Genomic DNA, 11670 nt, shown 5'->3' with positions numbered 1-11670 from the left:
ATTTCTCTGTGTAAGATTTCAGCTGATACTTTTTTTTGCAAAGTATTAATTATTTTTTTCCATAATTTTATTGAGGAAATAAATAGCAGTGAGAAAGTTTCAAATCACATTGGTAGGACAGTTCCAATAATTAACACATTGCATACTCTCTTCCTGGTGGTTATTTGCTGTACAAGATGCAGACATGACATCCTATTTAAAAACACTATTACAACAAATCCCTCTATTCATTAAGAGAATGTAACTATATATCTGTCCCAACCATTTTGAATATACAGATACAAAATGGACATTCATCTGTATCCACTTTTTTGTTTAGTTCCATCATTTGGATATTATAGGTGTGTGAACTCAGCAAAATATTCCAAAATAGTCCAGTAGTCCATAATAGTATTGGGTCTTCTGCTTGACTGGCAGTGTCAGAAATTGATGACAAGAGTCTCCTATAACTGAACATAACACCATGTCTTTACTTCTTATACTTTGTTTTTATACTTTTCTGCTGGTTGGTTAAGACCAAGATAAAGCAAGACCTATGCAATGAGAGTGTTAACTTTTGGATCTGATAAGGTCAGTGAAATCCCCTCAGGATTTATCCTGAGATCCTGTACCTCAGATTGTAGATCCTTTGTCAGTGTCAGCCATGTGGATGAGTCATGGCCATTGCTTGGCCAATTTGCTGTCTGTGAAAGCCTGAGAGAATGTTTTCTCTCCATGTGACTCTCCTTGGGCAACTCTACATCATCAATCACTTTCCTCTTTGGCCCAATAATCTCCTTGATCAGAAAATTTGCAACACTATTGAGTTATATGACGTTACCATACTAGTTCTCGTATGTTCTGAGTCTTAATTGACCTTGGAAGGCTAGGGCCAAAATGTTGGCTTTCCTTGTGGCCTTCTTTTTTCTCTAATTTTGGTCTGCAAACTTAGGTTGTTAACCCTCCAGAAGAGAAGCTTATTGTTATTACCATACAACCTAGACTGTCAAACTTAACCTCACTATCTGTCCTGAATATCAAACATCTTAGGCATAACATGGAACATAGGTATTTTTCATCAAGTATTGATATGTTGAACTTTAAGTCCCTACAGAATATGATGAAAAAACATTTAAAAAATTAAAATATATTTTTAAAAATAGGCATAAGTATACAATTCTTATATTTACACATAAGTCCAGAAATCTAACCATATACAACCTTGTAGCAGTACGGTCCCACAACATTCCTTTTCCTGTCTCCTGCCTTCATTCACCACCCCCTTCTTTTTGAACAGTCATCTACCCGAGAGACAGCACGGCAGCAACTGGCATGTCATGACAAGCAGCTTGTATTCAGAAGACCAGAATGACAGGCACTCCAAGCATGAGCCTACTATTACAAATTGCCAGCTTCAGTGCAGTTGCTTAGTTCACAGGTGTCTGTATATATAGTTAGTCAGGGTGAGGATCATTCCAGTTAACTGCTAGATTCAAAAATCTTCTGAAGATTCTCAGGATCATTGCCTTGCCCATATTCTATATATAACTGTGTGACTTGCCACTGTCATGTTTCCTAGCTCTTCTCCTTTCCCTCACTTAATTATTTAGTCCTCAAGTTCTTGCTTTCAGGTGATATGTTTGATTTCAATTAGTTGAAGTTTGTGGCACCAAATGCAAGATGTTTTATGGGGTTTTTTTCTTCTTTCAAATTTCTTCCAGTTAAACAAAATACATGTAAATGAATAAAATCAGTAATTGTGCTGCTAATAATGAATGTGTGGCATTTTTCTGTGGATTTCTTATAAAACCATAGGCATGTTGGGATGATCAAAAACTTTGCCTTTTGAACAGCCTCAAGTAGAGCAGGCAAGTGCTTAAAGCATTTAAGTTATGGGTATCTTTGAATCTGTGAGCAGTAGAATGAACTGGTGATAGAGTTTAGAACTATAGATGTTACTGGATTCCCTTATTTAACTCCAACAACTCAATACACAGTAAATAGTAGAAGTTGCAGAATTTATAGGAGATATTTGTTTCCTCCTGTTAGATGGAAGAGGCAGCAAAGAAAGTGAATTTTTCATGAAAAAAAAACCTAAAAGGTAAATTATATTGAAAAGGAAAAATCTAGATTACATTACCTCTTCACAGGTCACAAAGAGTGATGATATTAGAATAAGAAAACGTTCTACACCTAATCCCAATCCAGGTAAAAAAGTGAATACTGCCTGAGGATATTTTTCTGGCTAGACCCTTACCAGGTACATACCTGTGCAAAGCACCTATCCTCATCTGTGCTGAAGGACCCTGAGGGGCCAAGGACCTTGTCTTGAGGTTGGGCCTCCTTTGGGAACAAGTGGAGATTGTGGCTGGAATTCTCCGAGGGAGCAGGATGCGTCCTTACAAGAAGGTCTGGAGCAGAGGGAGGGCTTTAAGGGGAACTTGTGTGAAAGACCTGACCCAATACAACCGCAGTATTCCTGTGATTGCTTTCCAGTGCTTCAGAAGCAGCAGCTGTGAGATGTGGGGTGGGCAAGAGGAGTGAAGCTCAGCTGGCCAGCCACTGCTGGATTAGGAGCATTTGTAGGGTGCTGGTTACCCTGTTCAAAGCTGATCCCACATTTTCACCTATAGTTAGAAATACCTGTTAGTGGTTTCCTGTAGTATTTTCTGTTGCTAGGGCAAAATATCGATGGCTGGGTAATATATAAAGAGAAGAGATTTAGCTCACAACCCTGAAATTTCAGGAGCATGAATGAGCCCTTCCTGGGCTCTGGTGAGGGGCTCATGGTGTGTTTTTATAATAGCAGAAGCAGAAGAGGTCACATGGCAACACAGGATCCAGGAGTGAGTTAAAATTAATATCTCCAGAGAACCATACTCACAGGGATCTAACTACCTCCTACAACGCTTCAGGGATCAGAGAGAGGAGGACAGAGGAGGGGGATGAAAAAATAATTACAACGGGTTGTGCACATGTACCAGCTCCTTACAATGCGTGTAATCATTGTGCACAGCAACATGTATCAATAATTTTTTAAATCCTAGGGCCTTTAAGTCAACAGACTTAAGTGCCTGCTTAGACAAGCACAGGGAAGGGGGTTCGATTCCTGGTACCACATGCCACACTAGCCCCACCACAGGGTGTGCTGAGCCCCCCCCCAAGTCTGGGCATGGTGGTGCATGCCTGTAATCCCAGAATTGTGTAGGTTGAAAACAGGAGGATCACTGTGTCACAGCTGAGTAGTAAGACCTTGTACCAAATACATTTAAACAATGTTTAAAATCTTCAGTACTTTCACACCAGTAGCTTCTAGCATATTGATCTTTCAGGGCCAATTCATCCACAGATGTTACAGCAACCATTTGGGTAAAATTAAACAGTGATTAAGTACACTTAGAAAGTTCATATATATGCCAAGGTACTTTATGGCTACCATAATGCTTTAAGTGTATAACTATTATAAATACCTGTTTCTTATTTTTTCCATAATTTTATTGAGGAAATAAATAATAAGACAATTTCAAATCAAATTCGTAGGACAGTTCCAATAATTAACACATTGCATACTCTCTTCCTAGTGGTTATTTGTTGTACAAGATACAGACACAATTAGAACAAATCCCTATTTACAAACACTATTAGAACAAATCCCTCTATTAAGAGAATGTAACTATATACCTATCCTTATCATTTTGAATGCACAGATACAAAAGGGTCATTCATCTGTATCCCCTATTTTGTTTAGTTCCATCATTTAAATATTATAGGTGTGTGTGAACTCAGCAAAATATTCCAAAATAGTCCAGTAGTCCATAATAGTATTGGGTTTTCCGTTTGACTGGCAGTATCAGAAATTGTTGACAAGAGTCTCCTATAGCTGAACATAACACCATGTCTTTACTTCTTATACTTTGTTTTTATACTTTTCTGCTGGTTGGTTAAGACCAAGGTAAAGCAAGACCTATGCAACAAGAGTTATAGCTTTTGGATCTGATAAGGTCAGTGAAATCCCTCAGGATTTATCCTGAGATCCTGTACCTCAGATTGTAGATCCTTTGTCAGTGTCAGCCATGTGGATGAGTCACAGCCATTGCTTGACCAATTTACTCTCTGTGAAAGCCTGAGAGAATGTTTTCTCTCCATGTGATCTCCTTAGGCACACTCTACATCATCGATCACTTTCCTCTTTGGCCCAATAATCTCCTTGATCAGAAAATTTGGGACACAACTGAGTTGCCTGGTGTTACAGTACAAGTTCTCATATGTCCTGAGTCTTAATTGACCTTGAAAGGCTAGGGCCAAAATGTTGGCTTTCCTTGTGGCCCCCCTTTTTCTCTAATTTTTGATCTGCAAACTTAGGTTGCTAACCCTCCAGAAGAGAAGCTTATTGTTATTGCCATATAACCTAGGCTGTTGAGCTTAACCTCACTATCTGTCTGCATATCAAACAAATACCTGTTCTTTAAAGCTGAAAGTTGTTTTGTGGACAGAAATGATACTAGCTGGGTTATAAACCTTACCCATCCTTGAAGACCGATGACCCATCTTCTCTTCACATCCTGACTAGCATTCTAAGGCAGCAGGGTGGCAGGTTAGGGGAAGACAAAATGCTTTTAAAAATAGTATTAGTTAGCTCTGCATGACGGTAATGAAATACCTAAGGCAATTCACTTCACAATGAGGAAAAAAAAGTTTATCTCCCACTTTGTGGATAGAGTAGGGTTCCGGCCACCCCGCTGTTGTAGGCGCTGATGAAGGTAGTGAAGCAAGTGCAGTACTTGTAAGAGCTGTAAAGCATCCCAGAAGCCCCCCATATGTTTTTACTTTGTCTGTGTGAAAGATAAAATAATGTGAGGTCTATGTGCCTATTCTTACTGGCCAGCCTAATTAAATGTTCAGAATATCAAAATGTCACTCCTCCAAACAACTGGAACTCCAGGAAATGTGACCAGTTTCTTTTTTTGTGTGTGTGTGTGTTTGTGTGAGTGTGTGTGACCAGTTTTTTTAAGAGAGAGATGATGGAATGAATTTGTATTTAATTTCAAAAGATTGAGGTTACCCTCTATCAATTCAAGGGACAATATCATATTTTACTTTCTAATTATAAGCGATTTTTTTGTGTTTTTTTATGACAGAAGCTTTCATTCTAGCGTGATAATAAATGCTAACTATGCCATCATAATTGGAATCTCAACTTGTCAGTGATTCGGGTCATTATATGCTTCAGATGAGCAGTGCATAATTATGAATTTGATTGTCCTTTCCCCTCTTCAATTTAAGACACTTAAGTATGGTTACTACAAACTTAATTAAATTAATATTGATGTAGAGGACTTTTGAATTGAAACCCGTGAGCTGCTTGAATCACCAAGGAAGAGGGGTCACTAGCTTCATTCTGCCAAGCAGAGAAGTAAACACCAGCGAATTGGAAACAAAACAAGCACCTTTAGGAAAACTGGAGCCTAAGTTTGTGTGGAAATGTTTATATTCTTGATCTTAGAAATGAAATAATTTTGCAAACCCAGTAAAAGAAACCTTTTAATAAGAATTTAACCTTAAATTAAGGTTTTCACCCTTAACTGAATTTTCCTTTCTAAAAAAATTTCAAATTAAATCTACTCTTGCCATGCTGGCCCTGCCCCCAGGGTGTGGGGAGATAATGACCGAGACTGGGCATGGTAGTGCATGCCTGTAATCCTGGTGCTTGGGAGGCTGAAAACAGGAAGATCACTATGAGTCACTGTGTAGTAAGACCCTATAGACCTTGTACTAAAATACATTTTTTAAAAAAATCTACTCTTGATGGTTAGATTTTAGTTACATTTCTAAAAAAGTAAAATCCCTTAAGAATTCAAAGATAGAACAATCTTTTTTAAAAACAGTTTTTAGAAAATAGAACTGACACGTAAGTTTCTGATATTGGAAAGCTAAACTGAAGTTATCTTGTGGAATACCTGCCCCAAAGGCAAGCAGCTTTTCTAACTTTAGGAAGGTACGTGTGGAACAGGCAGCTGAACGAATTGTCCCATGATGTATCCACGTCTGTGATGTGAAGGGCTGAAGTGAAACAGAGTTCTCAAACACTTTAATAACACACAGGTTTCCATTCACGATTTGCCTTATGTCAGCCACAAATAACCTCCAGTTTCAAGGCAAAAGCATGAAGCTGCAAATCATGAACACCTCCAAAGCATGCTCCGTTTAGAGCTGGAAGGTGGGGATTTGGGAACAATTTTCAAAGAAAGATTCTTGCATATTAGGAGACCCACTGGCTGGCGCTTAAGCAACAGTCCTCAGGCAGGCACTGCCAAATATATCTGATAGATGTTGTTCCCAGGTTCTGGGAACCACATAAAGCAGAAAGACTGGCTACTAAATCACCCAAGTATGGGCTTAAATTGGAAACATGCATTTTTGTCATCACTGTTCAATGCAATGCAAAGTGGTAAAACGTTCACATTTGTTGGAAGTAGGTTGAAATTTGAAAAGTCATATTCACTCCAGAAGTAAGGACCAATTCACAGTTTGAATCATATTCCTTGAGCAGAAAACCAGGTAAAAGTGGCTAGCTAGCCGTCACCTGAAGGAGCGTCTACACCAAGGTTCAGGGGCCAGTCTTTCTTGGTGATGATGACGGTGCATGATTGTGTCAAAAGGGCTTCAAGGGTAACCGTAAAAGGAAAGACAAAGTAACAAAAACAAAAGCATAATAACAGGACAAGGAGGAAGAACAAAAGAGGGAGGAGGGAGAGGAGAAAAGGGAGGAAAAAGAGGTAAGGGAGGAGGACAGTTTCTATAAAGTGAAGATTTTTTTTTTAAATATCTCAGTTTTGGGGAATCTGAGAAATCTGAGACCTTTCGATGTATTTTCTGGCAACTTTATTGAGAACATAAAAGTGACATGACCATATTAGTTCAGTCTTAGAGGAAAGGGGTTTAATCAGTGGGACTGCCTTCAGGGCAAGCTGAGAAAATAAATCTCTGCATAAAACCCGTTTTATTTGCAAATCCTTATTCAGAAGCATGGGAAGGAAAATTGAGAGGATAGGAGTGTGGCAACAATCACAAGGGTACCGCTGCGCCTCGCTTGTCCCACAGCCGCTCCATTTTAGCTGAACAATAACAGGTGCTGCCTCTTGTGTGCATCCTTGCAATTGCACAGCGTAAGTGAATAATTATCAAAATATGCTTGTGAGATAGAAGTGAGACAGGCATTTTTCAGGTTAGCTCAGGTCACCTTGATGGAACTGATCAGAAATGTAAACCAGTTTGTCTCCAAAGCCTTCTAAAACAATCAAAGTCCCTCTTTCAGAGGGCTACTGGGGGTCGAAAGGAGACCTAACACTGACGTGAGTTCTGTTGGTGTAGCTCTAGCACCGTAGCTAGCGGTCTGGAGAGGATCTCTCATTTCATTTTGGGAATGAAATTTTCATTATAATGCCTTCTAGTTCTGCCTCTCTGCATCATAACTATCACTTTTCACTGCCTCTACTACTAACTTGACTAGGAATGATTCTGGCAAACTCCAGGGCTGGCCTTCTTGCCAGCTCAGAAGGAAGAGGGTCTGTCACACAGTAGTATGTGTGAAGGAGCAAAAAAGGGCCAGGTTGACAGCTGGTGTAAGTTGTGGTCATTTGCCATTTCCTGCTTCTCTCTGTACTTGCGATGGCCGCAGAAGCCACATGCAAGGCCATGTGAAGGTCCTTTCTGTCACTCCTCCTACTGCATACCACATGTGCCTTTCCTGTGGGCTGCTCTGGGCCAGATTCTCCTGTGGGAGGACGCAGGCCAGCTGTGTCCACTTCACACTGGACCCAGAGCCTGCGAACAACTGTGCTAGGAGGAGCCTTAGCACAAGGCAGACCTGCCTTGGAATTTGATAGACTTGGAGAGAAATAAGGCATTCAGTTGAGATATTTTCTTTGTGATATTTACTAGCCTTATTTTAATTATGGTTGGTAAAAAGATAAATACTAAATAATTAAAAAAATAGAGACTAGCTTACGTTGCCTTAGATTGCCCTGTGAGGTGAACGGTTGTATCTCTATTCCCTACAAATATAACAAGCCATCTTATGATAATGATGCTTATTTCTCAAAAGTCTGTGTATCAATTGGGTGTTCCATTCCTTGTGGCAGGTGCATCACTGTACGCCTGTATCCAGCACAGGCTGTGCACAGCAGGCATGGCCAGGCCTCTCTCTCCCCTGGCATTTTTACCCAGGCTCTCTTGCAAGGTGGGGAGCTCAAGGGCACCTTCCAAGAGAGAACAAATAAGCTGCAAACCTCCGGAGCCTGGCCTGCAACCCCTCAGCTTCATTTCTGTGGTGTCCCGTGGGCTCACAGCAGTCACCAGCAAGTGACTCAAGAGGAAGGCTGATAGGTTCTGCCTCCCAAAGAGAGGGTTGGCTGTGCTAATGACATGAAAAGAATTGCTGCATTCATCTTTGAAACTAATCCTAGCACGAATTGCAGGAGACACATGATACAAAAGTTGTGTCATTTATGGTGCAGATGCTAGGCTAGCCTACTTTAAGTGAGGTCTGCCTGTTAAAGATCATTCAGTGCAGAATGGTAACCTCCAGAAGGGTAACCTGGGAGCATTTGTACCATAAAGACATTGGATGTTTTTCTTGTCCAATGACTCAAAAATTTGTCTCACTAGGGCATCTAGTGTTTGAAGTAGCCATATGGCATCATTCATTCATTTATAACTCACAACTTTGCTATACATATATATGTAAATTTATTCCTACACAAAGTCATAAATGAGGTACTACAAGGAGCTAATAGCAGATTAATTAAACATCTTTTTAAAAAACTTTTTAGAATTAAATAATTATTTTTTTTATTCAGTACAGGGCCTTGCTACACAGCTCAGACTATAGTGATCCTTCTGTCTCAGCCTCCCCAGTGCTGAGACCACAAGCATGTGCCATCACACCCAGTTTCAGTGGCCAGCACAGTATGCCCGAGGTTCTGGGGACAGGAGGGCATGTGGTACCAGGATCGAACCCAGGTCCTCGTGTTTGCCAGGCAGGTGCTTAGACTGCTGAGCTATCTCCCTAGCCCCTTAAACATGTTTTTAAACTTAATGATATCACCATTGGAGCTACTTCTTTCTTCCCATTTATGGTCATATCAATAGGATGAACTTACATTATATAATTTTTGTTTTTTTTTTTAAAAAACTCAGCTAGTTTACTTTTTCTTTAAGGAAGAGTGGTTTTTGTCCTTTCCACTTAAACTTCTGTTGAGAAGTTATCATTCTAATGGGATGAAAAAAGTTGTCTCATGGCACACCCCATTAGCAGACAGGAAGAGATAACCTATTTTCTTGAACCTGCACTGAAGGCAATGTTAGAAATATGATGGCGTTTTTGTGCTAAAGAGAATGGTCCAGGACAGTGTGCCAGGGAGGGCAATGAAATAGTGTCCGTTAGTAATTAGGAATGATAAATTTTTCTAGAGCAGATTTAGAAACTTGTACTATTAAAATTGTTGAGCATATACACAAAAATATGTGCACAGATTTCTGTTTTATTTTTACTATACTAGAGTACCTTGTTCCAGCTGTTTCAAAATATATGTAAATATGACAAGTACATGAATAGAAGGCCCAGAATTTCTTCTTCATGCCCTGGAGATAGTCTTGCACACATACCTTAAAGTGTGTTCATCTCACTTTGGGATGCTTGCCTTACGTAATGTCAATGTTGATGCTGGTTTATCAAAAACTAGTCCAAAGAAAAGAGCTTGAGCTCTCACACTTGAGAATTTGAATTATTTTTCTATTGTGATTTCTATGAAGACATTGTTTGGCCTTATGCACTTTATAAAGATTAATGACACTGCATATTGTCAGCTTGAGATGATTCAGTTAAATGATAATAATTCAGAAGGAAATGCATGCTCTGAAGTTACTTTGGTTACATACAATGTCATAAAATGCAAAATAAAACAAAAGTGAACAACCACATTTCAATTTTTATTTGTGATGTTTTGGTCACTTATTAAACCAAAAGTCATTCCCATGGCTTCCTTTGAATCCATGATTGGAATACAAAAGTTTACCTCTCATCACAGTAAATAAACTAAAATTTTTCACCACATGATCAAAGGAGTGAAAAGTGTATCCCCCATCCACACCCCTATCCTACCCCATGAACCCCATAGCTTCTGTTCTTTAAAAACTTGAGTTTGCTTACAAGTGGGAAAACTAAAACATTGTTTCCAAGTTGCAAAGAGTAAAGAGCTTAAATAACAACCACTGTAGCTTTTTCTAAACAGTACTGCTCTCTGGAAGATGTATTTGCTAATTAGGAAGCTAAAATTAATGACACAGATCTACTGCTTTGTGATTGCTAATATAATAAAACAATGGTAACAAGATGAACTACCATACCATATGAAAATCTTTAAGGTGGTGAAATATTTTCCCCAGTTCCAGTGTAACCCCAGGTGGACATGAACAGATCTGTGTATGTATGTCACAAAGGTCCTTGTATGCAAGCATCACATTCACTGCACCTAGATCAGCATCACATTCGCTGCCCCTAGATCAGCCTCTCCATCGCGGGGGGTGGCATCATGCTCCACATTTCCACTCGAGCACCCTCTTTTTCCTGATGGCTGGGGTTGTAGGCTCCCTGAGTTGCCCTCTTGGAGGCGACAATAGAAGCAACCACAGCCAGCAAGAGGACGAGTAGCAGGACTAATGTCACTGAGCCAGTAGCGGTGAGAATGTCCGAGGTCATGTCACCTGCCAACTGAAAGGACTGAAGTAAGTGTGATGTCCGTTCTTCAACAAAGCTATGTGCTCATTATGTCCAGCAGTCTGGAAATACGGTATGAATGTCTACTGAATTTACTTAGTATTATAATCTCAGTGACTGAATTTGTTCATTTGGTAGCAGGGACAGTAAGTCTACCCTGGAATGAAACCGCATCAGATCAAAGTGGTTCTACTCAATACTAGAGGAAGACCAAGTCATTAAAGCAAAGCCATTATTTACCTGCTCACAGCTCCTGTGAAAAATGATCATATGTCCAGCAGTCTGGAAATACGGTATGAATGTCTCCTGAATTAGTATTATAATCTCAGTGGCTGAATTTGTTCATTTGGTAGCAAGGGAAAAAGAGGAACCTTGAAAATTTAAAATCATTCCAAGTTTAAAGAAAGGCACTACTTCCTCTCTTACCTAATATTCTAATTTTAGACACATATACACAAAAAAAATAAATAAATAAAAAAGGAAGAGAGCCAGTCCTAGCCCAGGTCCGGTGAGTGTGTGGAGAGCTTCCTGCTACCCTGCGCCAGCGGGACCAGTCCCAGCCAAGGCGCAGCGTGGGCCAGAACCTCTCCCGCCCCCTCGGGCCGCCCCCCACCCCTCCCGACGAGTAGGAATTTCTGCCAACTTCCGGGAACCCCCAGAAACAGTCCTAGCCCAGGTCCGGTGAGTGTGTGGAGAGCTTCCTGCTACTCTGCGCCGGCGGGACCAGTCCCAGCCCAGGTGCAGCATAGGCAGGACCCTCTCCCACCCCCTCGGGCCACCCCCCAACACTCCACCTTACCTGCCCCACCCCTCCTGCTGAGTAGGAATTTCTGCCGAGTTCCAGGAACCCCCAGACCCAATCCTAGCCCAGGTCCGCAGCGGGAAGGAGCTGAGCACAGCAGCCATACCTAAGC

At 40.5% G+C, this 11670-nt stretch overlaps 1 protein-coding gene across 3 annotated transcripts in view; it reads right to left on the bottom strand.

The window, feature by feature from the left end:
- Positions 1-10537: 10537 nt before the first annotated feature.
- Crb1 (crumbs 1, cell polarity complex component) overlaps positions 10538-11670 on the bottom strand; it is a 152670-nt gene continuing 151537 nt past the window's right edge. For all 3 annotated transcript variants that reach the window (XM_004625305.2, XM_004625307.2, XM_004625306.2), the window contains one exon: positions 10538-10750. In XM_004625305.2, coding sequence (XP_004625362.1) covers positions 10538-10750 — 213 coding nt within the window. The remainder of the gene's footprint in view (positions 10751-11670) is intronic.

The sequence above is a fragment of the Octodon degus genome, unplaced genomic scaffold (genome assembly GCF_000260255.1).
Source record: "Octodon degus isolate 3935 unplaced genomic scaffold, OctDeg1.0 scaffold00009, whole genome shotgun sequence".
NCBI lineage: Eukaryota > Metazoa > Chordata > Mammalia > Rodentia > Octodontidae > Octodon > Octodon degus.
The sequence above is the reverse complement of the archived record's forward strand: the minus strand, read 5'-3'. Positions and strand labels throughout refer to the sequence as shown.